General features: G+C 37.4%; 1 protein-coding gene across 1 annotated transcript in view; it reads left to right on the forward strand.

Annotated features, from left to right (window-relative positions):
• stag1 (stromal antigen 1) overlaps nucleotides 1–20,686 on the forward strand; it is a 219,684-nt gene extending 198,998 nt beyond the window's left edge. The window contains exons 20-34 of the mRNA XM_033031385.1: nucleotides 3,751–3,821; nucleotides 6,820–6,907; nucleotides 7,257–7,337; nucleotides 9,067–9,159; nucleotides 9,447–9,621; nucleotides 10,141–10,280; nucleotides 10,692–10,793; nucleotides 10,872–11,020; nucleotides 11,603–11,731; nucleotides 11,976–12,181; nucleotides 13,768–13,942; nucleotides 14,110–14,220; nucleotides 16,718–16,838; nucleotides 17,898–17,978; nucleotides 19,138–20,686. Of these exons, the coding sequence (XP_032887276.1) occupies nucleotides 3,751–3,821; nucleotides 6,820–6,907; nucleotides 7,257–7,337; nucleotides 9,067–9,159; nucleotides 9,447–9,621; nucleotides 10,141–10,280; nucleotides 10,692–10,793; nucleotides 10,872–11,020; nucleotides 11,603–11,731; nucleotides 11,976–12,181; nucleotides 13,768–13,942; nucleotides 14,110–14,220; nucleotides 16,718–16,838; nucleotides 17,898–17,978; nucleotides 19,138–19,161 (1,746 nt within the window). The 3' untranslated portion in view covers nucleotides 19,162–20,686. The remainder of the gene's footprint in view (nucleotides 1–3,750; nucleotides 3,822–6,819; nucleotides 6,908–7,256; nucleotides 7,338–9,066; nucleotides 9,160–9,446; nucleotides 9,622–10,140; nucleotides 10,281–10,691; nucleotides 10,794–10,871; nucleotides 11,021–11,602; nucleotides 11,732–11,975; nucleotides 12,182–13,767; nucleotides 13,943–14,109; nucleotides 14,221–16,717; nucleotides 16,839–17,897; nucleotides 17,979–19,137) is intronic.
• Nucleotides 20,687–25,958: the final 5,272 nt, after the last annotated feature.

A 25,958-nucleotide genomic window follows, 5' to 3' on the forward strand; every position in this document is an offset into this window, starting at 1 on the left:
TTAGTAGATTCAAAACTTATCCCATTTACCTATAACTCACAATATCATAACATCATAATCTCAGACCACGCTCCATTAACATTTATGATCAAAGTAAACGGAATGGCAGAGACACAGTCACAATGGAGATTTAATCCCCAAATCTTAAAAGATAAGTCATGTAATGAATACCTAGTAAAACAGATTAAAATGTTTTTTGAGGCTAACGATAGCCCTGAAATCTCTGCTTCCCTTCTTTGGGAAACATTTAAAGCATTTGTACGAGGAGCATTAATTTCTTCCCAATCATTTTTTAATAAAGAGAATAGGGCCAAACAACAGAAACTGGAAATGGAAATAAAGCAATTAGACACAGAAAATGCAGCAGCACCATCCACGATAAAACACAATAAAATTGCAGTATTGAAATATAAATTAAACAAGATTTATTCAGACCAAGTTATAAAACTTTATCAACATACAAAACAATTAAATTTTGAATTTGGTGACAAACCACAAAAACTATTAGCGCGTCAACTTCGCAAATCGGATGGGGAAAAAACAATATACAAAATTAGAACAGACAAGGGAGAAACATTAACACTGCCTAAAGATATTAATGATAGATTTCTACAATACTACCAAAAATTGTATTCATCTAAAATAACAGAACAATCAACGGGAATGGAAACATTTTTACAGAATTGTAAGTTTACGGGTCTAGATCAGAAAGAGAGAGAATTGCTAGGGGCTGAAATTACGATAAAAGACATTGAAGAATCAATAAAATCCTTAAAAAACGGAAAGTCTGCAGGACCCGATGGACTAAATTCGGAAATTTTATTAAAAAAATTATGATTTGCTTTCCCCACGCTTAGTGATCAGCAAATTAATACATCCCGACCAAACAGGGTTTATCCCCAAACGGTATTCATTTTATAATCTGAGAAGATTATTTAATATTATATACTCCAATAGAATCCCTAACGCAGAGCTAGCAATTATCTCGTTAGATGCTGAAAAAGCATTTGACCAGGTAGAATGGCCATATTTATTTTTGGTGATGGAAAAATTTCAACTAGGAGAGAAGTACTGTACATGGGTTAAATTGTTATATTCTAATCCAACAGCTAAAATATTAACAAACAAAATGTTATCAACTAAATTTAATCTCTCTAGAGGCTGTAGACAAGGATGCTCACTATCCCCACTATTATTTGCTCTTGCAATCGAACCCCTAGCGGAAATGGTTAGAAACCATCCAGGAATATTTGGATACAATACTAGAGACACAAGGAATAAAATCTCCTTATATGCAGATGATATACTAATATATATTACAAAATTAGAAACTAGTATTCCAAACCTATTAAATCTAATAACTCAATTTGGTCAGTTTTCGGGATATAGAATTAATTGGAATAAAAGCGAAATCATGCCAATAACAAAATTCAATTTACATACAATACAACAATCCCCTTTTAAAATAGTTAAAGATAAATTTAAATACTTAGGAATCTATGTAACTAAGACATATACCTCTTTATTTAAACTAAATTTCCCACCCTTACTGAATAAACTACATAAGAATATTCAATACTGGAAAACACTCCCCATTTCTATGCTTGGGAGAATTAATGCTATAAAAATGATTTTTTTACCGCAACTGCTGTACCTACTTCAATTAATTCCGATATATATCCCAAAAACTTTTTTCAAAAAAGTCGATTCCATTGTTACAAGTTTTGTCTGGGATTATAAGAATCATAGAATAAGTAAAAAACATTTATGTAAATCAAAGATAAATGGAGGTTTGGCTTTGCCAAATTTCTTATTTTATTTTTGGGCAGTCCATATTAAAAACATGAATTTCTGGCTGGAAGAAATGGATCAACAACCAGATTGGCTAATGATGGAAAAGGAAGACTGTCTACCTTTTGAAATTGGACCGATCATATTTGCCCCCACAAAACTGCACAAAAAACCTATAAAGAAAACCCCATAATACATAGTGAAATATACGAATTTGGAAACAAATAAAAAAAGATTTAAAATTGAATAATATACCACTCTGCCTTCCCATTGTAAATAATCCTTTATTCAAATCATCCTTTATGGACAAAGGTTTCACACAATGGAAAAATTATGGAATCAAAAATATAGGACATCTTTATGGGAAAGGTACTTTTCTTTCATTTCAAGAGTTACAACAGAATTATGGACTGCACTCAAATAATTTCTTCAGATATCTACAAATTAGAGATTATGTTAAATCTAATACACAAGTCTACAGGAATAGGGAATCAGAAATTCTTGATGAATGTCTGAACAAGCATCCTAATACTGAAAAACTAATAGCTTATATTTATAACACCCTGCTAAACAACGAGGTACCACCGACCGAACCATACAGATACAAATGGGAAAATGAAATAGGTCATCCGATCACGAAAGATATGTGGGACGAAAGTTTACAACAAATACATCAATGTTCATTAAATGCCAGACATACTTTAATACAATTCAAGATCTTACATAGACTACACTACTCTAAAATAAAACTAAATAGAATCTTCCCACAAATCTCTCCTATTTGTGATAAATGTCTACATCTAGAGGCTAATTTAACACATACGTTTGCAAACTGTATAAAACTTAAACATTTCTGGACTGATATTTTTGAAATAACTTCAGAAGTTATTAATACAAAACTGGACCCAGACACAAAATTAATAATACTTGGAATATCAGAACAAAGCTTAACACTCACAACAAACCAAAGAAATTTCCTCAACTACAGTATAATAACCGGAAAAAAATTAATATTAAAATTTTGGAAAGGCCCTACAACCCCCACAATTAAAATGTGGATTACGGAAATGTCGGAGACCCTATACTTAGAAAGAATTAGACTTGTCTTAATGGACAAACAAGATCTTTTCCATAAAATTTGGGCTCCATTCATTAACTATCTGAAGGGATAGATTGGCACAGCACGAGGACCCAACTGAAACTTGAACTCAGGAACAGATGAAAAGCTATACTTTATAACCTACGAACCTATCTCCATTGACGTATTACAGGTAACCCATTCCACCTCCCTTGTTTTCCTGTTGTGTTTTTTTTTTTTTTGCTTTCTTTTTTATTTGTAACTTTCTACCCTCTCTTCCCTCTTTCTATAAAAAATAAAAACACTAGAAGCAGAAGTAATTGATAATGGAAAATTTTAATAATGTATGACTGATGTATATGAAAAGTTTTTTTACTATAATATGTAACTACATTTTATAATATGTCTACTTCTAATAAATACATTTAAAAAAAAAGAAGAAAAAAAAGAAGAAACTTGGATGTATCTCACTTTTTTCTAGCAACAATAAAGCATTTATTCATTAAAAGACTGTTTGGAAGTCATATCAGAGAAGAAGCTCTGAAGGTCTCTGTGAGTGAGCTTGCATGCGTTTAGAAGACACCCCCTTCACCATTCTCATCCAAATAGCGGCTAGGGTGCTAATTACCTGAAAGATATGATAACTGCCGCTACAGGGTCGAGCTCCTTCTTCAGACGAAGAAGTCTACCTTCGATTTATTCCAACATTTTGTGTCTACCTAGGATGTAGATCAGTTGGAAATCAGGCAGAAAGAATTTTAATGTGGATAGGTGTGAGGTGATGATGCATTTTGGGAGTTCAAATGAAAGAGGAATGTATAGTAAATAATCACGTCAAGAGTATTTTATAGTTTTTAATACTGAAACTTTTATCTCTGTAGGGTGAAGAAGCTGACGATGATGACATTTACAACGTCCTTTCTACTTTGAAGAGATTAACTGCCTTCCACAAGTACGTAAGAACAAGGTTTTTATGTGCCGTAAGAACTTTGTGTTTTTAGGCTGATGGAGAATTTTAGTGGTTTGGGTCAAGTGGAATGGGATATTGGAATGTGGCTTTGGTGCTACATTCACCGAAATGGTGAGGGCTCGATTGTTTCACTCGGGACAGGTGACCACCGTCTGATTTCACACCACCTAGAATCAGCCACAGTTTGGCTTCACTTAGTCACAGGAAGAGAGGCTCTTTGCCCAGGATTTACATTGGGAAAGATGGTCATTGTTGGAATCTTTTGATGTCGTGAGGTGCGTTTTGGAGTGATAAAAATTAATAAACCTACATGCCTGAAATTTTTGAAAACACTTTGCTGCCCACACTTGCTTCTGAACCTTCTGAATTTATAGTTGGCAGCTTATAAGGCTACGTACCAATCCATATAGGTCAGGAAGGCAGAACTTTCCAGAAATAAATTAAATCACTCCAAAATGCTTAAATTATTAAAAGCACAAGCAAACATTTTTCTTATTGACAGTAAGGATATAAACCAAAGCATCCTAGATGATAATTCTCAGCACCAATGTCTTCCAGGTTCTTCTCTGCCCCTTGCTATATTCGCTGTACACTCACAACTGTGTGACCAAATTCTGCTTTAACTCCATTTACAAGGTTGTAGATGACAGCATTGAAATAGGCTGGGTCTCAAACAGTGGTGACAGGCATTCACGGTTTTGCAGCAGTAGAGTTGCTGCCTTACAGCGAATGCAGCGCCGGAGACCCAGGTTCGATCCCGATTACGGGTGCTGTCTGTACGGAGTTTGTACGTTCTCCTCATGACCTGCGCGGGTTTTCTCCGAGATCTTCGGTTTCCTCTCGCATTCCAAAGACGTACAAGTTTGTAGGTTAATTAGATTAGATTAGATTAGATTATTTAATGACCACACAGTCAAGATGGTGGAATTCAGGTTCAGTACAGGCTTGATAAATGTAAAAATTGTCCACTTCCAGTAGAGTCCCTGGTGGACTCTTCGGAAGTGATGACCACAAGATACAAGGTGAGGACAAGAAGGAGAAAGGGAGTAGTAGCATGGCGTAGGAAGGGACTGCAGATGCTGGTTGCACCAAAGAAAGACACAAAATGCTGGGGTAACTCAGACAGTCAGACAGCATCTCTGGAGAAAATGAATAGGTGACTTTTCGAGTACCCTTCTTCAGTCTGAGTGCCAGGTTAAAGGGAAACTAGGGTTTGAAAAGGTACAGAGCAAACAGCCGGCACTGATGTCTCAAAAAAGGTGGAGCCCACAATGGTCCATTGTTAGCTGTGGCAGAGGTGATAATGAAGGGATACAAGCAGTGACAAGCATGGTATCAGGACAACAAAATTCCCCTCATTGTCAGGAAAATTAAGTAATTAGTCATTGACTTCAGGATGCTGTGTGGACAGTCTTTTGAACGGTCCTTTCATATGCCAAGGAAACATTCTCGATCTAGCTTGTTGCAGCCCTTGTACTTTTTATTATCTGCACTTTCCCTGTGGCTGTAACACCATATTCTGAACTCTATTTATATTCTCTTTTGCACAACATAATGTACATGTGTATGGCATGAATTGTCTGGATAACATGCAATACAAAGTTATATACTGTACCTTAGTACACATGACAACTATAAATCAAAACTAATTAATAGCTTCATGAATCCTGCATGGTTTAACATAATGCGAGTTATGCTATCATAATTTTCCTCATCAAGTCAAGTCAAGTCAAGTCATGTTTATTTGTCACATACACATACGAGATGTGCAGTGAAATGAAAGTGGCAATGCTCGCGGACTTTTGTGCAAAAAGACAAACAACCAAACAAACTATAAACACAATCATAACACACATATACCTTTACATAATAAATAATGGAAGGAAAAACATTCAGTAGAGTTAGTCCATGGTGAGATAGGCGTTTACAGTCCGAATGGCCTCTGGGAAGAAACTCCTTCTCAACCTCTCTGTTCTCACCGCATGGCAACGGAGGCGTTTGCCTGACAGTAGCAGCTGGAACAGTCCGTTGCAGGGGTGGAAGGGGTCTCTCATGATATTGTTGGCTCTGGAGTTGCACCTCCTGATGTATAGTTCCTGCAGGGGGGCAAGTGAAGTTCCCATAGTGCGTTCGGCCGAACGCACTACTTTCTGCAGAGCCTTCTTGTCCTTGGCAGAGCAATTCCCAAATCAGATGGTAATGTTCCCGGACAAGATGCTTTCCGTGCACGTTGGGAAGATGCTTCATGTGCACGTTGGGAAGTCCACTGGTGGATTGCATCTAGGAAGTTGTATTAAAATATTGGGCAGCAAATTTAAGACTCACATTTACATGGAAACCTTACATTGACATACATTCACACATTTCTACCACGTGCAGCGTTTAACCAGTAGCCACAGAACAAGTACCTTTCCCTGGTATCCAGAAATATATAACTAATGGTCTTCTAAAGCAGTTAGCCTGTTGTGAGCTAAATATTGGATACTAAATTGAAAGAATGTTCAGAAAATATACTGATGGTATGTTAACAGCGTTAATTGAATATTCAAAATTGTAATAAAAGGGAACACATTTTGTATTCCGTCCAAGCTTTGTGTGTGTGTGATGTAATTTACAGAATTATTGCTGGCATGCCTGTCACATGTTAACTATAATTGTTATCAGAACACTTTAGAAAAAGTTAATTTTATGTGATAAAATGGGTTTCAACATATGGGATTATAATTTGAATTTATAATTTTTCCCCCATTTAAGTCATTTCTGTCCTTTATGTAATTGGTTGATTATTAGCAGTAATGAGTTATCAGAATGTTTGAGACTTTGTGTTGCTTTTAGAAAGCGTAATTGTTCCCTATGAAAATACATTTGTAGTTTACAAGTGTTATTTCTCAACTTAAATATATTTTTAAATGACCAGAGAACACTGAACCTAAATGGGTGTTTTTTTTTTGCTTTAATGTAATATTTTCTTTTTTGTTAGTGCTCATGATCTCACAAAATGGGAACTGTTTGGAAACTGCTACAGGCTTCTGAAAAGTGGAATTGAACTGGGATCTATGCCAGAGCAGGTAAGAATTTCTTAATAAAATACTTAAAACTGTCTGCGAGTATTTTTGTTATCTGAAGTATTTTCTATTGTTTTGAAACATTTGAGTGGTTGAATACTTACCTGCTGCTTGAGTGCTTACCACGAGCATAAAAGGTGCTTAAATAGAAATGAGATACAGTGTGAGATTTAAATATGACTTATCAAGAAAATGACAAATGTTTTGTGTGTGCTCACATCTTTTAATATCGTCCTTCATTCAATATTGTATTGTGAACATTTTTCCATGTTATTGAAACTATTTTTCTCCTTGTCCACAAGGACATGAATGATCAAGTTTAATCACTGTTTTGTTTGTTTTATTGATTTAGATAGTGGTCCAGGCACTGCAGTGCTGCCACTATTCAATCCTGTGGCAGCTTGTCAAAATAGCAGATAGTTCCCCAACTAAGGTGAGGAAACAGTCTGATGGTCAACAATACTGATGATATTATTTTTGAAACCTAAATACTTTTAAAACGTATTCTTTTAAACCATGAAATTGTTCCTGAAATGGTGGTTATGTCAAATTGTTTAATATCGATGTTTCGGGATGCTTAAATGATTTTTACTTCTTTTTTTCTTTGTGCTTTTACATTGTGTGATACCTCCAGCACTTAATCCATTTTGCAGGTTGTTCAAGAAAATTAAATCTCTGTGTTAGTAAACTACTGTTCTTTCTGCTGATCTGTACAAGATAATTTTACTAAAAGAACAGCAATTTTAATCTACAATGTTGGTCATAATTACACAGGGTCTTAGCCAGATGATTTTTCAAAATGACTAAAATCAAATAGTGAATGTCAGTTATTTGCCGTCAATTACAGAATCACTGATATTCTTCGTTTAGAAGTTAAAAATCGTTGCATTCATCTGAGAATTTGACCGTAAGAGGCCAACTGAAAGATTAAGACCTCTTCAGCAAGGGTCTCAACCTGAAACATTAACTATTTCGCTTTTCACAGATGGTGACTGGCCTGCTGGGTGCAGCAATTCTGAGGGTTTTCTAGATTCCTAGTTTCTACGTTTTTTTAATTTCCATTTACTAAAAGTTTTGTTTGAGTATCAATGGGCTACATCGGCAGTGCAGCACACTATCGTTGTTGAAAATGCAATTGTATATCTGATAATAACAATTCAATCATTGAGCCTGGGCATGGAAATTTTTGAGGTGCTGGGAAAGAATAAGCAGTTCCAATATTGTTTCTTTTATTGCCTTAGTCATTCATACAATGAAAAGTGTAGATCCTGCTTTCCTGGAGTTCAATTGTGGTAAAAATTGCTCCAGTCAGTGCTTTACTGGGTTTGTCTGCATCTACTTGCACAGCTGAGAATTTTAATGGACAACATTGAAAACCCTTTCATTGCAGGATTGAAAGCTTCTCATTCTGTGTTTTACTGTTTGACTGTTTTCTAGTTAATGGCAGCAGATGTAGCCTAAGATTAAGTTGAAAGTAAGAGATTGTGTTTAAATACCACTCTGCAGAAAGACCAGAGAAGAGTGGAACAATGCAGTACAGGAGCTGGTATTTAATGCATGCTGCCTCTCCATTGCTGTAATTATTTAAATAACAATCTGCGTCTTTCAGCCTCAGCTTTTACTGCTGATTTGCAAAAGCACCATTACCCAGCACAGCAGGGAGGAGATTTGAAATCAAAATAACTAATTTAAAACCAGGAAGAATGCTGGTGTAGCAGACTGAGTGACAGCTAACAATAGTGTGTTCTGGGATGCATCTGCTTTGGAGAATAAGGGGGGAGGAGAAAACATTTTTTTGACGTCCTGAAACTGTTGATTAATGTACTTCACTAATTATTTGGTATGTCCTGTTGAGACACTCACAAGTTTATGCTGCTGATAATAGCAGGAGGGAAACAGTGGAGGACAGAAAAGCCAAGATAGTAGGATGGAGGTGCTGTAGAAGGGAAGACATCATTTAATAACATTTTGAGCTGCTATCATTTTGCATCATCTCCTTTGGTCGGGTCTTGATAGCATGCAAAATGTGCAATGTCAGTGCAATACAACTAACATAACATGCAGAGAATGGTCAAGGTTATTTTTTGCATCCTTGAGCTGTGGTAGTCATTGCAATAGGATATTGTTATATAAATTAAAATTACTATTAAATTCTCTTTCAGGAAGAACTACTTGGTTTGAGAAAAACAGTGAAAGCATTTTGTATCGTCTGTCAACATTGTTTGACAAATGTCAACCCTTCTGTCAAAGAGCAGGTAAATAAATCCATCCATTAGTTGTAACACATTTTATGGGTAATAATGATAAATTGGTGGGCCGATTACACTATTTAAAGTTACACTTATATTGAATGTTTTTACCCAAAAGGGAAATAAGGCTTTGGAAGACTGAGTTGTGCAGATTTAGTTTGCATTTATTTATTCTTCAGTAGTAATTATTTTCAACAAAATCAAATGAGCTTTGTGATAAATCTAGCTAAAGAATTGAGGATAAAAAGTGTAACTTTAACATGCATTATAAATCCTTTCTTTTTTTTTTATAGGCATTCATGTTGCTTTGTGATCTTCTGATGATATTTAGTCACCAGTTGATAACTGGTGGCAGGGATGGACTCAAACCCCTTGTTTACAACCCAGATACTGGGCTCCAGTCAGAATTGCTCAGCTTTGTAATGGATCATGTATTTATTGATCAAGATGAGGAGAACCAGAGCATGGGTAAGAATGTCTGTGTGGAAGTAAAGTTAGACACTCAATTAAAATAAACAAATGAAGGAGTGTAGGAAAGAACTGCAGATACTGGTTTACACCGAAGACAGACACAAATAGCTTGAGTAACTCAGCAGATCAGGCAGCATCTCTGGAGAAAAAGAGAAGGTGACGTTCCGGGTCGAGACCCTCCTTCAGACTAGAAGTTTTGGGTGGAGACCTTTCTGGACATCGCAGTCAGAAGAAGGGTCTCGACCCCGAAACATCACCTATTCCTTTTCTCCAAACAAATCGCTGCTATATGTGAGCTCTTAACATTTTAGACATTCAGTAACATAACAACATAAGTGATAAATAAGTTACAACTGGTTTCAAGTAAGTTGAGGTTTTAATCTGGAAATGGCTGTACTGTTGGCTCTTTTCCCCCTAGTGGGTGTGGGGCAGTAGTACCTGTAATGCAACCATTGAAATATGCACAGATGAGAATAAAATGTAAATTTTAAGCATTCTTTACGCATTTGTGTTCAGAAGGAGATGAGGAGGATGAAGCAAACAAGATTGAGGCTCTTCACAAAAGAAGAAACCTCCTGGCAGGATTTTGCAAGCTAATAATCTATGATGTTGTGGATATGAATGCTGGTGCAGACATTTTCAAGCACTATATGAAGGTAATTTTAGGGATTTTTTTCTTCTTGAAATTAAATACCATTTAGTTAAAGTTATTACCTTTTATTATTAAATTTTTGGTAGGATTTACTGGAATAGGAATGTGACATCTTCCCCTCTAATTACTGCCACAATTGAGCACAACTGTTTCATAATAGACTCCGTAAAGGCTGTGCTTTTACTCGTTTGACTTGAGGGTCGCACTGCGATTTTAGCCACAGTTTCTGCCTAAATGCAAATTATATAAACGATATTGAATTAATGACTGCCCCTTGGAATTATATACTATGTGCTAAGGTGGAATTAATTGGTGGTTTATTGGAATTTTTCTCACGGAGTAGTATTTGGAAAAATAAAAGAACCTCGTCAAAGTAACCAGCATGCCCTCATGTTTGTGTATCTCTTTAAAACAGTACTACAATGATTATGGAGACATCATAAAAGAGACACTAAGTAAAACCAGACAAATCGACAAAATCCAATGTGCCAAGACACTTATTCTCAGCTTACAGCAGGTGAGGATTTTCTTATGTTCAATAACAATTTTTGAAATGACTTCAATGAAATGCTAACTTTCACTCGTTATATTTTAGCTCTTCAATGAGCTTGTCCAGGAGCAAGGCCCTAACCTCGACAGATCATCAGCCCACGTCAGTGGTATTAAAGAGCTTGCACGACGGTTTGCTCTTACGTTTGGACTGGACCAGATCAAGACCAGGGAAGCTGTTGCCACCTTACACAAGTGAGTAGCAGCTGAGTGTTACAACTCCTACCTCTACTATATTGTAGTTGACTAAAACACTGTCAGTTAATATTTTAATGCTATTTGTAGCAGCTTTATATTTTATGAATCATTTGGAGTCTTTGTCTCGTTTAGTCTGACTTGGTAGTAGAAACGGTTAGCACAATGCAAAGAAATTGGGTTTATACTTGGTGTTGATTTTTTGAGTTTTTCCTTGTTACTAACACCCTTTAATTCCCGATGAGCCCTTCCTGTTCCAGTTTAACAGTATATCTTATTTGATGCATATATGCCATAGTTTGTAAAAGAAAAATATCCTTGTATTAATCTCTACTGCTTTCAAAAATTAAGATCCAATTTAATTTCCATTTCTACCCACACTATTGTGAATTTTACTTTTTTAAGTGTCTCCCCCCCCCGCCCCAAACTATACTGAGGATATTTTGGCAAATGGCCATTGGTTGATAAGCAGAAATGTCCCTCAACAGTTTATCATGAAGAATTGTTTTAGTTCATTTCTTAGTTATTCCAAAACTGATCACGCAAACGTCTCTAAAAAACATTTATCTGATTTTGCAACAGGGATGGTATAGAATTTGCTTTTAAGTATCCAAGTCCAAATGGACCAGACTACCCTCCATCAAATCTTGCGTTCCTTGAAATTCTGAGTGAATTCTCATCTAAGCTTCTGCGACAAGACAAAAAAACTGTGTAAGTAAAATATTGTTAACTAATTTTCTGAACTCCCAATGTATTTGGTTCAATAGTCTTGTTTTAAGGATGATGAGGCACAGATACATTATTACAAATAGAATTATGTTTTAATTTAAGGAATATCTGGGCCATATGATGAAACATGTTGCACAGTATTTCTGTGGCAAATAGATATGTAATATTGTCAAAAACAATTTAGTTGTCTGTTCAGTTAATACAGTTATGTATTTGGTTTCTGCAGGCATGCATACCTGGAGAAATTCATGTCTGAACAAATGATGGAGAGAAGAGAGGATATTTGGTTGCCCCTAATCTCCTATCGCAATTCATTGCTTACTGGAGGTGACGATGACAGGATGTCAGTGATTAGTGCAGGTAGCAGCAGTAAAACTTCATCAATACGTAGTAAGAAAGGGCGTCCTCCTCACAGCAAGAGGCGAACTGAAGGTAAGTAACAAAAGCATTTAGTATTACCACCCTTAAATTATGGAGAAACTTCACTTATTCACGATTGAAAGTGATCCCATTTGTAGTTTTTATTGTAGTGTCTAAATAACATAAATAATTAACTTCCCAGTTTTTGTAAATTATGTACACAATGCACCATTGACAAGCACAGCCCTAAAACTTTGAAACATCAATGAGCATTAATTTTACATGCAACAAATATTGTACTTATTTGCTTATTGTAAAACAGAGACAATATTTGCTTAGAAGTATCCAAACTGAGATAGGCCAGCGTTCCTTCTGAAGAAGGGTCTCAACCCGAAACATCACCTATTTCGGCTCTCCAGAGATGCTGCCTGTCCCGCTGTGTTACTCCAGCATTTTGTGTCCATCTTCGTTGTAAACCAGCATCTGCATTTCCTTCCCACATATACCTTCAATCTAGTCTTGCTTTCCCTGAAATTCTGAGAGATTTTAATCTAAGCAATATTTAAAAATTAAAATTCTCAACCAGCCTCGATGTGAATTGTGTTTGAGAAATTTACAAAAGAAAATGAATACATGCTCAAAAAATGTTGAATGACATCCTAAACAGGGATTTTTGTTTAAAATAGTAGTAGGCAGACATTGATATGTTAGCATTGAATTGGAACGTGGCTGAAGGATGGAAAGTTAGAGAGCGGTAACTAGTGAACACTTTTTCTAGCTCTCTGCAAAGATCAGTTGAAATCATTCATCTCAATATTTACAAATTAAAATGGATGCAGAGAATGCTGCAAATATGCAGCAAGTCAGGTAGTATCCATAGTGAATGAGACAAAATTACAAGAACAGATCAGAACTTGGGAATCCTGTGGTGAGTAACTCAGATTCTCACTTCCCAAGGTCTACAAGGCTCAAGTTAGGAATGTGATGGAATCATCTCCATTTGCCTGGATGTGTGGAGTATCAGCAACACTTGAAGTTTTACACCATATAAGACATTGCAGCCCATTGCATAGGCATGCTTACCCACAACCATTCAATCACTTCACCATCGACGCACAGTAACAGCAGTATGTACCATCTGCAGGATACAGTGCAGCAACTCATCAAAACTCCTTCGATGGCACCTTCCAGACCCGCAACTTCTACCAGTTGGAAGGACATGGGTAGTGAAAGCATGGATAAACCACCCGAATGTTGCCCTCCAAGCCACACTTGGAAATATATTGCCATGTCTTCACCATTGCTGTAAAATCCTAGAAGTCCCTAAGAGCATTGGTATATCCATATGTCCAGGACTGCAGTGGTTTAGGAAAGCAGCTGTCATCCCTTGAATGAATAAAGAAAAAAGTATTTGGAGCCATCTGTAAAATTCCGGGTCAACTTTCAATGGGTTGATAATGTACAGAGCAAACAGAACATTTCAAGAACCATAAATATTTTTTAATTATGCCTTCTCAGTAAATACCTCTTGAATTAATACATAATTAGTTCCTATGATGATGTATTCGGTTTCTCAGTGTTAGTTCAGAATAGGATTAATCAGAAACAGAATACAGCAGTAATAATGGCCATATTATGTATTTTGTGTGTTTTTATAGAAGAGAATGTGGATAGCACATGGTTGAACAGGAATGATACCATACAAACTCCAGCAGTTCTGCACACTCCACAACTAACTTCCACAGTTATGCGGGAAAACCCTCGGCAAGCAGCAGAACACAATATGGAGGATCAGGAATCTGAACGTGGCTCGGAATCGGATTTTGTACAGAAGTGAGTGAATTTCTGGTGGAATTTTATTGGCACTAAAGTGCTATTGTGCACATATTGAGTACCTGAATTTTGTTTTCAGCCATCCGTGGGTTCTTTTATCATTGTAGAATCTTAGAGATTCAGCATAGAATGTCAGATTTTTTTTTTAAATGAAACCTTTTCTTTAGTCCTCAGATGCAAATGACCTGGTTGGGCCAGCACAAGCTGGAGGAGGCACACCGGAAAGACAGAGTGGCCATGAACTACATGAAGGCACGAGGTGGTGTAAGGCAACCAGTGTAAGTTTATAAACTGCTTTCTGGCAGCATAGTTGTCAGGATGAGATTATTCATATGTCAAATTAATTGTGCTACTATGTTACAATAACCATGGAAGCATTTTCCTTACCAAAATTCTGATCTGACATAAAATAAATATTTTTAGATTGTGCGTTTGCATCAGCAAACATTAATTTAATATGTTCAATGTAGATTTTCTAAAGACAAATGACATCTTAATAAAGCAGCCATTTACCATTGCTGGCAATTGTGCCTTGATAAGACAATAGGTGCAGGAGCAGGCCATTCGGCCCTTTGAGACAGCACCGCCATTCAATGTGATCATGGCTGATCATCCCCAATCAGTATCTCGTTCCTGCCTTCTCCCCATATCCCCTATCTTTAAGAGCCCTATCTAGCTCTCTCTTGAAAGTATCCAGAGAACCTGCCTCCACCGCCCTCTGAGGCAGAGAATTCCACAGACTCACAACTCTCTGTGTGAAAAAGTGTTTCCTCATCTCCGTTCTAAATGGCTTACTCCTTATTCTTAAACTGTGGTCCGTGGTTCTGGACTCCCCCAACATCGGGAACATGTTTCCTGCCTCTAGCGTGTCCAAACCCTTAATAATCATATGTGCTTCAATAAGATTTCCTCTCATCCTTCTAAATTCCAGAGTATACAAACCCAACCGCTCCATTCTCTCAGCATATGACAGTCCAGCCATCCTAGGAATTAACCTTGTAAACCTACACTGCACTCCCTCAATATCAAGAATGTCCTTCCTCAAATTAGGGGACTAAAACTGCACACAATACTCCAGGTGTGGTCTCACTAGGGCCATGTACAACTGCAGAAAGGACCTCTTTGCTCCTATACTCCTCCTCTTGTTATGAAGGCCAATATGCCATTCGCTTTCTTCACTGCTTGCTGTACCTGCGTGCTTACTTTCATTGAACAAGGACCCCCAGATCCTGTTGTACTTCCCCTTTTCCCAACTTGACACCATTTAGATAATAATCTGCCTTCCTGTTTTTGCTACCAAAGTGGATAACCTCTCATTTATCCACATTAAACTGCATCTGCCATGCATCTGCCCACTTACCCAACTTGTCCAAGTCACCCTGCATTCTCATAGCATCCTCCTCACAGTTCACACTGCCACCCAGCTTTGTGTCATCTGCAAATTTGCTAATGTTACTTTGAATCCATTCATCTAAATCATTGATGTATATTGTAAATAGCTGCGGTCCCAGCACAGAGCCTTGCTGTACCCCACTAGTCACTGCCTGCCATTCTGAAAGAGAGCCGTTAATCCCTACTCTTTGTTTCCTGTCTGCCAATCAATTTTCTATCCATTTCAGCACTCTACCCCCAATACCATGTGCCCTAATTTTGCCCACTAATCTCCTATGTGGGGCCTTATCAAATGCTTTCCGAAAATCCAGGTACACTACATCCACTGGCTCTCCCTTGTCCATTTTCCTAGTTACATCCTCAAAAAATTAGTCAAGCATGATTTGCCCTTCATAAATCCATGCTGACTCAGACCAACCCTGTTACTGCTAGCCAAATGTGCCGCTATTTCATCTTTTATGATTGACTCCAATATCATCCCCACCACCGATGTCAGGCTAACTGGTCTATAATTCCCTGTTTTCTCTCTCCCGCCTTTTTTTAAAAATGGGATAACATTAGCTACCCTGCAATCCACAGGAACTGATCCTGAATCTATAGAACATTGGAAAATGATCACCAATGTGTCCACGTTTTTTAGAGCCACTTCCTTAAGTACCCTGGGATGCAGCCCATCAGGCCCTGGGGATTAATCAGCCATCAATCTACCCAACACCATTTCCTTCAGTTCCTCCATCACCAGAGATCCTCTGGCCACTAGTATATCAGGAAGATTGTTTGTGTCCTCCTTAATGAAGATGGATCCAAAGTACCTGTTCAACTCATCTGCCATTTCCTTGTTCCCCATAATAAATTCACCTTTTTCAGTCTTCAAGGGTCCAACTGCGGCCTTAACTAATTTTTTCCTCTTCACATACCTAAGGAAGCTTTTACCTTTATATTCTTGGCTAGCTTACCTTCGTACCTCATCTTTTCTCCCCGTATTGCCTTTTTAGTTATCTTCTGTTGCTCTTTAAAGATTACCCAATCCTCTTGCTTCCCGCTTATCTTTGCTACGTTGTACTACTCTTTTATTTTTATACTATCTCTGACTTCCCTTGTCAGCCTTACTCCCCTTGGAATCTTTCTTCCTCTTTGGAATGAACTGATCCTGCACCTTCTGTATTATTCCCAGAAATACCTGCCATTGTTCATGTGCACGACTGCACTATAAAACAAGTGGCTGATAAAGTCAGAGGTTACCTGTTAGCTTAAAAGAGGAACCACCTTAAAAGAGGACGTTTCTTTCCCAGCAAAATTTTTCATACTGTTGAAAATGTATTGAAAAACAAATAATTCAACCCTATTGAATATTTTAATTTTCTTTTGTGTTTTTTTGTACAGCCGCAGCCACAGTTTAATGGAAGATGATGCAGAACCAATTTTTGAAGATGTAATGATGTCATCAAGGGGACAGTTGGAAGATATGAATGAAGAATTTGAAGACACTATGGTTATTGATCTGGTCAGTGGTCATTTATATATATATATCTAAAATTGATCTCCAGTAATAGGGGAAGACACCATAGTGACTTTGGAGGATTTTGATGAGTGTAAACAAAAACAGGTGTTTATAATTTGCTTTTGACATATGAAGACATAACAGTGATGTTTGATTTACCAAGCATTTTATTGACTGCTTATGATAACTCTATATAAATAACTATGCCAACTATGCTTATGCCAACTAATGAAAGTCTCAATTGATTCATTGTCTAATAGAAATTACAACAGTTAGCGGGCACTGTCATTTGAAATGGAAGCGCAGAATACTGAATATATGCAACAGGCCAGCCAACATTTATGAAGAAGAAAACAATTAACATTTCTGATCCATGATTGAAATAATGCTATTTCTCTCACTTTAGATGGTGCCTGACCTGAGTATTTTCACCCTGTTCTAACTTTATTACACATTTTACCATCTTTTATTTATCATCTTTTCATCATGGGATGGTTTAGTTTCAAAATTCATTAGAATTAGGCAGTTTGAGAGGTTTGTACTTGTAATTAATGTTGCCAGTGATACGATGCCACACATCGGGAATAAAGGAAATTTTATTTACAACTAAATAAATGTTTGATTTCAAAACATTCCCATTGCTAAAAAAGTGTTAATTGTTCTTGGAAAAGGAAATATGTTTAAATAGGACAACACTTTTGTCTTTTTTTAGCCAGTCTTGGTTATAAAACATTGGGATTGCATAAACTATTTCAAATGGATTAAGAAATTTCAGTACCTGACTAAATAATTAAATGGAATCACTTCCTTATTCTAATTTAATACAATCTACAGGATGTAGAAAATCAGATATTAAATAAATTAATCTTCACTTTGGGGGGTCTGTAATTCAGGCCTATTACACATCATTACTTTTCCCAAATAAATTGAATATGTTTATATCTTATTGTAGCTGAATCAATGTATTTCATTGCTTTTTTTGATCTCAGATCCTCGACTATACTCAGACTTTGACACTAAAGCTATTCAACAGTAATCACAATAACTGAACTATTTTTACAGCCTCCATCACGAAACAGACGAGAGCGAGCTGAACTCAGACCGGATTTCTTTGACTCCACTGCCATAATGGAAGACGATTCGGTGGGTATCAAAGAATAATGCCATCTATCATAGCTGCTAAAACCCAGGATGAATTATTTTGAGGAGTTATGCCCGTGTATCAATACATTTCTTACAGCAACAGTAAAACACGAATGAATTAAGAAAAAAACTGGAATTTGGAATTTATTTGTTCTTCAAACAAGTGCTCAACCAAACATCTTTAATTTTTTTGATTTGGGAGTGAAATGTACTTGCAGTTTCAAAGAATAGTAGTTTACTTAACAGTAAATTGTTGAAGTATTGTTTTCTAGTTAGGCTTAATTTATCATTTCTTATCACTATTAAAATGGTTACTTCTGAGGTGTTTTTTTTTTACTAATACCATACTTTTATAAAAGTATATTGTAATTATTTGAAGTGGCAACACTACGAGAATTCTGATTTGAGCTTCCTCCCTTGGATTATTGACACGGTCAATTTCCTAAACCATGCATCTTTTTAATGCTTTATATTTATGTATGACACAAGTCAGAATTATTCTCCTTAATGTCTATTACATTTTGAATTATGTATATGATTTACATTAATATTTTAGACTTGGCAACGATTTTTAAAGTCAGAATTATAACTATTATTTCCTCTTTATCACCATGATTATTTTTTATTGGGTGTTAAAAAATAATTTTAAGCTTGAAACTATACACCTTGGAGACTATTGAATGTCAAGCATGTTTGGTGGATAACCTGCCAACTTGACATGCTTAATTCACTTTGCACCAGCAAAGAAGATAACATTTAGTTGGTACACAAAAAAGCTGGAGAAACTCAGCGGGTGCAGCAGCATCTATGGAGCGAAGGAAATAGGCAACGTTTCGGCCCGAAACATTGCCTATTTCCTTCGCTCCATAGATGCTGCTAGCACCCGCTGAGTTTCTCCAGCTTTTTTGTGTACCTTCGATTTTCCAGCGTCTTAAACAAAGGACATTTAGTTGTCCTGATTTGGAAGTTTAATATTGTTTTGTTCTTGTATGTTGTGAATTTATAAATGTACATTAGTAAATTTAGTTTTTGTACTACTACCCGTTTTATTTTAACATAGTTTTACGTAAAGTGTTTTTATTTAAATATTTCAAAATTTCCTATACTTTGAGTTATCTCGACTGTCAAATCTGAAGTTTTTTTTTTTCTTTTCCCTTAGGGCTTTGGAATGCCTATGTTCTGAAAGACTGCTGGAAGTTTTATATTTTTAAGAACTCCATCGTCTAGAGAGAATCCGCGATCTAAATACTGTGACGGCAACTTTTAAACTAAATTTTACATATTCAAGATCTGATTTATTTTTTATCAAAGGATAAACTTGATGAAGATTTGATTATGATAAATGGGGAAGCATGAAGAAGGAAGCACTAATTGTCTGTTTCTGAGACATTATTCTTATGGACTGAAAAATGTGGCAACTTCTTCAAGGAATTACCCTCCCCCCCCCCCCCCCCCCCCCCCATCCCCCCCAAAATTGATCTGATTCACAGACTGTGCCACTGCTGAAGAGTGCTGACAGTAGGATTAAAAGAAATTATTATATATATCAACCAGGAATAAATTGTATTGAAATCATGAAGGCATATTTAAAAAGATAGGGTGGAACATACAGCAGATGACACCAAAAGTACAGAGATCCCTATGAGTTTTTGTAATTTTTTTCTGCTGTACAGTTTAATATAAAGAACTTTTGAGATCAGCAGTTTATGTTATGTTTTTTAATTCTAGCTTATAAATTTTTCAGATGGCAGCAATGCTGAAAAACTAGGTTAGGAGCAACGCAATTTTCTCACACTGGAGTTTGGTTTCTTTGTGGTATGCATTTATTTTATTGAGGGGGTGGGAAGGGTAACTGGAAATCAATTGCAAGAACTATATACAATACATGTATAAATGGGTAGTAGTTTCTGCGGGGGCTTTTTAGATATGTGAAGTATTGCTGCCGCAAAACAGGTAACAGAATAATCCAGAGATTTCCTTCCTTTTTATTACCAAGGTCTTATGTGTATGTCTCAAGCAAGCTACTTCTTTTCATAATAAAAGCTGCCTTATTTACTGTGAAAACTACTCATTAGCTGCTTTGAGTTTGACTTCAGAAAGTTGAGATGTGCACTCTTATCATAGTCCTGTGCATTTTGCTTTTGGTTTTAATGTTCGGAACACAACAGGTGAAGTTTAGAGGCTTTGGAAAGCTTCTTTAAAGTTCTGTTGATTGTGAAATGTTTGTATTTAGACAACAGTTAACAATCTGTTTTATTTACAGAAAGGTTGTATAAATCAATGCTGTACACTTCCAGAAGTGTAAAAAAATTAGGTTAAGAGCACATTTATTAGTTAAATTTTGATGCCCCTTTGCCCTTGATTCTCGATTTACTGTAAACAGTAGTAAGGAACACCCCATTTTTTGACTTTCACAATTGTCTAAATGTACTTTTACAGATAATGTTAATTTTATACAGAAGAATTCAGTAATTGACTTTATGGAGGATTAACCCAATGTGCTAGAATGTTCCATCTGTCTTGCTTCTGATTACTTACCTGCAGAATCGAAATGTTTTAATGTCATTTTTCACTGTCTAATCATAATATTTAAAATGTCATAATTAATTTCATCAATCACAGTTTTAACATTTTTTTTTCATAATTTGGATCAATTGGCATTTCCAATGTAGAAATTGACAATTGAAGTTACACCTAATCAAAAAATCTTGTATGAAATGGTAGCAGAAAATATTGGAAGGCTACTGCAGTAAATGGGCAGAATAATGCATTAACATTTTAACCTGTTCACATCTAAAAAGTAGATAAAACTGTAGATTTTAAATTCAATGATCACGCTTCATTTATTAATCTACCAACCATTAACTTGGATGAACAGAGTTTAAAGGTCTTGACTTTTTGGTAGTACTGGTAAGCAGTTGTGGAAATATGCAATTTTGGTTAATTTTGTACAGTTTTCAAACTAAATTGTCAATGATCTCAAAATAGTTCTGTGGATTGAGTGGCGCGACGATAGGTACTGTGTGGTTGAAACCATCACTGCATCAACTTAGGCTGTGCAGTCATATATTTAAATCTGAATTCTTCAGCAGTATTGTAGCAGAATGTGAAACAATGGTTTCATGTCTGGGTACCTCCTTGTTGGGCTTGAAATTGAGTTTGAAGTTAATAAGTTTTATATTTTGAGTGTTACCTTGATCGGTTTTATTAGTAATACTGTAAATTGTACATTTTCAGTATAAAATTTCTTTTTGTACATTTTAAAGCTGATGCTTCACCTTTCCTTTAATAAACTGTTTGAAAGAATTGTTTGCAGACTTTGAGTTCTTTGAAACTTAAATGTCTTTATGTTTAATTTTTTGCTTTTGGTAATAGATTCTGGATGGTCCTATAAGCTACGTGCATATAAGCTTATGTGCTTCTACCTCATTGTGGACATTTGTCTATGGAACTGGCACTCAATGTTGAGAAACATATTCGGCACTCTATCTTTCCCTTTGCTCGATCTATTGTACTTTAGTTTGACTGTTGTATTTTTGTATTATTTGTCTGATCTATATAGATAGCATGCAAAACAAAACTTTCCACTGCGGTACACAGTAATAAACCTAACCTAGATTCTTTAACTTGCTCATTTGATTTATCATTTTAAAAGCAGTTAAAGCCCTAGCTGCTGCGTACTACAAAAAGCACCCTTTAATAATGATAGAGGAAATTATCCAAGAATATCCAACATTTTTGTTGTGAAATAGCTGAATATACATTAATGGAGGAAAGAGTATTGGTAAAAGGGCTTTCAGTTTTAAAATAGTTCTCATTACAAGGTTATGAAGAACACTGAATATATAATTAATGGTGGTTTCACTTTCCACTCGTGCACCATTAACTTAGCATTTCCTCCGCCTACTTAAATACACATTCCGCCATATGAACCACATCCCAGAAACACATCAAGTTCCACAACTATACTGACACCACCCAGTTCTATCTCACTACTGTTTTCATTGACCCTTGAATTATCTTTAAGTTGTTCTTGGTTGACATCCAGAATTAGTTAAGCCAGAAATTCTATCGAAATTTGTTTTTTTTTGGTTTCCCTCACCTTTCTCTCCAGAAAGACTCGACCCAAAACATCACCTATTCCTTTTCTCCAGAGATGCTGCCTGACCCACTCCAACATTTTATGTCTGTCTTTGGTGTAAACCAGCATCTGCAGTTTATTCCTACACATCTTACCTGACTGTCCTTGCAGTGCTTTGCAGGCTGTTCACATGCTTTCAATTTATTTTGAATTGACCACTCTTGATGCTTCTGCTCTGCATAAACCAAAGATCATACAAAACTCATCCAAATTTTCTAAATTGCTTAGGTTTAGGTTTATTCCTGTCACATGTACCAAAGTACAATGAAAATATTTGTTTTGCATGCTATCTGAATATAAATACAATCAGGTTAAACTCAGGTATAATAGATAAAGCAATGAGGTAGACACAGAGTGCGGAATATTCTCAGCATCACGTCCTGCTCATGCATTTCTCCAATGATTATCTAAACAGGTTAAAGACACAATTTTAAAATGTATATACTTGTTTTAAAGTAATCCTCCATTTTCCTGTAGCCTCTGCCAATTTTTCTACATTTCTGATCAAATTCCCCTGCATCTGATACTTGAAATGCTCCATCACTGGCAGCCTTGCCCCAGATTTCTTGAATTCCCATCCTGGTTTTCAGATCGGGGCTCTTCAGACTGCGGGATGGAAGATAGAAAGCTGGAAGAGAGGAGGGGCAGGACAAAGCCTAGTAAATAATAGGTGGATACAGGCAAGGGTAGGTATTGATAGGCAGGTGGTTGGACAAAGGCCAGAGATGAAAAAAACAAGGAGTTAGACAAAATGATTGAAGAGTTGTGAATTGTGGAGGAGGAAATGTAGGGTGGAGAAATGGGTGTGAGTCCAGGTGACAGGAGAGAAGAGGGAAAAGAAAGGGTGTGGAGCAAGAAGGGGTGTTCAGTTGCCTGAAATAGTAGAATTCAATGTTCATACTGTTGGGTTGTCAGCTATCCACATGGAATATGAGGTGCTGTGCATCCAGTTTGCATGTGATCTCACTCTGGCAACAGAGGAAGCCCAGGATAGAAAGACGGTATGGGAATGGGAAGAGGAGTTACAATGTTTAGCAACCGGGAGATCCAGTAGGCCTTGGCAAACCAAGTGCAAGTGTTCAGCGAAACGGTTGCTGAGTCCACACGGTCTCGCCAAGAGTTCTAGCCCTCAAAACTACTATGATCAAGCAAAGACACAATGTGCTGGAGTAACTTAGCGGATCAGACATCATTTCTGGAGAACGTGGATGGGTGACGTTTTGGGTCGGCACCTGTTTTCTGACTGATTGTAGTGATGGGGTGGTGAGAACGCTGGAAGAGATGAAGAGGGGGGGGGGGGGGGGGGGATTGATGGGCAGATGGTGCACAAAGGTGAAAAGAAAAGGTGTGAGATAGTGCAGTAGCCAGTGGAAGGAATATAGTTGAGGTGAGAAATGGTGTGCATTTCTCATGTGCCTCTTCTGTTTTATAGTTGAATGGATTTATGTGATCAGTTGTCAAGTAAAGGTTAAACTGGAGTTTGCCTTAAAATTGAGATGTCTGAACAGCTCCATATGTCAAGCAAGCAGGCTCATTGAGTAAAACAGGTGCTAGGGAAAATACATAGATTCACTAGTAAATCATGAGGCCTCTGATCAAGCATCTGCAAGGACACATAATAAGAAGATAAGGTGAACCTTTCTTTCTCAGTGGCATTTGAGATTAGGTTTGCACTTGATGTAATAAATAACCCGTTGTCAGTACTAAAAAGTGTTAGCCGTTTGTAGATTTGGGGGCTAATTGATTACATGGGTCCATGCTGCAAGCGAGCTCATCGAACTTCATCTGGGGATGTGGTCAAGAATGGCCCCTGGGTGCACAGGCCTTAGGATACTTTGGAAAATCTTCAGTCCAAGATGTCATGGAATTCCTGATGAGCTTTTGCAACTAAAGGACGTTTGGGATGCTGTGTTTACTTGCTGCTGCATTGTTTCAATATGTTGTTTCTCTTAATTTTATATTGTTTTAAGTGTTCTTCATCACTGATCTGAATCCACGGAACCTGCTCACATTTCATTCATCATGGCATGGAGAACTTGAGATGGCTGAGAGGAAGTAATGTTGAGAGTGAAAAGAAAATGATTTCTGTTGAGAAAAAGCGTGCAACATGGAGTGACCCAAAGGTGAACCTGCAAGTAAGTCGGATCATACATTTAAAAAAGATGTTCACAAAGAAGGGGTTGATTATTTTCTTATTGAAAGTGAGGAACTGATAACCATGGATATGGAAAATGAAAAAGTACCAGAATGTGAGTGCCAACCTTTGTAAAGCTGTCCTAAGTATCTATACATAACTAAAACTCTGATCTTGTGCTCTTCCGATTTGCGTGGTTTTTCTATTTGCGGAAAAGCGGTAGATGATAGCACTACGATTTTTCGCCACCTTACTTGCCATTCTCCTCTGCTCAATTGCAACAAGTTTTGTTCCGATCGATGGTATAGTTTAATAGTTATTAAGGTTTAAAAATCTTTAAAAACGCACATGCAGATTGGTCCTCTCTTGCCGCACTGATTGGCCGGGTCGGCTAGTCAGTCACGGGCGGCGCACGCCTCGCCCGACATTGCATGGCCACAGCCATTCGGCCGGAAGGGACGGCCGCAGCCGCCAAAGGCTGCTACCCAAAGTCCGCAACCTGAAACCCGCGGCACGAGGCAGTCGCTGCTCCGGCACGCAAGAAGGGAAGAGGAGTTATGGAGGGAGTGACTGAGGGTAGGGGAGGTGAGGAGGGAGAGTAGGGGAATAGAGGGGGGAGATAGGGAGTGGGGAATAGAGGGAGAGGAGGGCAGTGGGAGAGGTGAGGGATGGTGGGGGGGGGGGGGGGAGAGATAGGGGAGGTGAGTGGGGGATAGAGGGATAGGAGTTATGGAGGGAGGGACTGAGGATAGGGGAAACAAGAGGTGAGGGAGAGATGGGGGGTGGGGAGGAGGAGAGGGGAAAGAAGAGGGAGGGTGAAGAGGAGGGGGAGATAGTGCTGGGGATGAGGCAAAATAAACTGCGACTGCAGTTGGGGGCTATGGGTGAGTGGTGGAATATTGCGTTGGGGGACCAGGCCTCCCGTGTGATAGGAACCCAACGGCTCCCACTTTGTCTAGTCAGACTTAAATAGAAACTTTTTTTTGGTCTGGTTGAAAGACTTCATTTATAATGTTTTTGATCATTAGATATAGTTCTCAGGGTTTAAATGTTAACAATGCACAGCTGGTGGACTGCTGCCTCACAGGGCCAGAGCTTCAGGTTTGATCTTGACCCCGGGTGCTGTCTTGTGTGGAGTTTGCAAGTTCTTCCTGTGATCGCATGGGTTCCCTCTGGGTGCTCCAGTTCACTCCACATCCAAAAGATGTACGTTTGTAGGTTCATTGGTCTCTAGAAATTGCCCCTAGTGTGTAAGGAGTGGATGCAAATGTGGGATAGCATAGAACTAGTGTGAACGGGTGATCAATGGTCGGCGTGAACTCGGTCGGCTGAAGGACCTGTTCCATGCTGTATCTTAAAAAATAATTAAATTGCAAGGCTTAAATGTGGCCTAAAATATGTTCCACAGCTTTCAATGCTCAGATATTTATTCCTGTGCTCTAATAAATGTAGATTTTAGTTGGAAACATATTCTCTGGCTAAATTGTTCAAAATTTTGCACTTTGTTCTTTAGCAACTGCAAACTGGGTGTTAAATATAAATGTTTATCAGTGAAACAGCATCTAAATCTCAACCTAAATATAAATCATATCATAGTCAGAAAGAACCAGCACAGAATCAGGCTCATCAGCCCACTGAGTCGGTGCCAGTAACCAACACCTATTTACATTCCATGTTCTACCATTTATCTAGACATTAGGGCCGA

Source organism: Amblyraja radiata, chromosome 13 (genome assembly GCF_010909765.2).
Source record: "Amblyraja radiata isolate CabotCenter1 chromosome 13, sAmbRad1.1.pri, whole genome shotgun sequence".
NCBI classification, from domain to species: Eukaryota; Metazoa; Chordata; class Chondrichthyes; order Rajiformes; family Rajidae; genus Amblyraja; species Amblyraja radiata.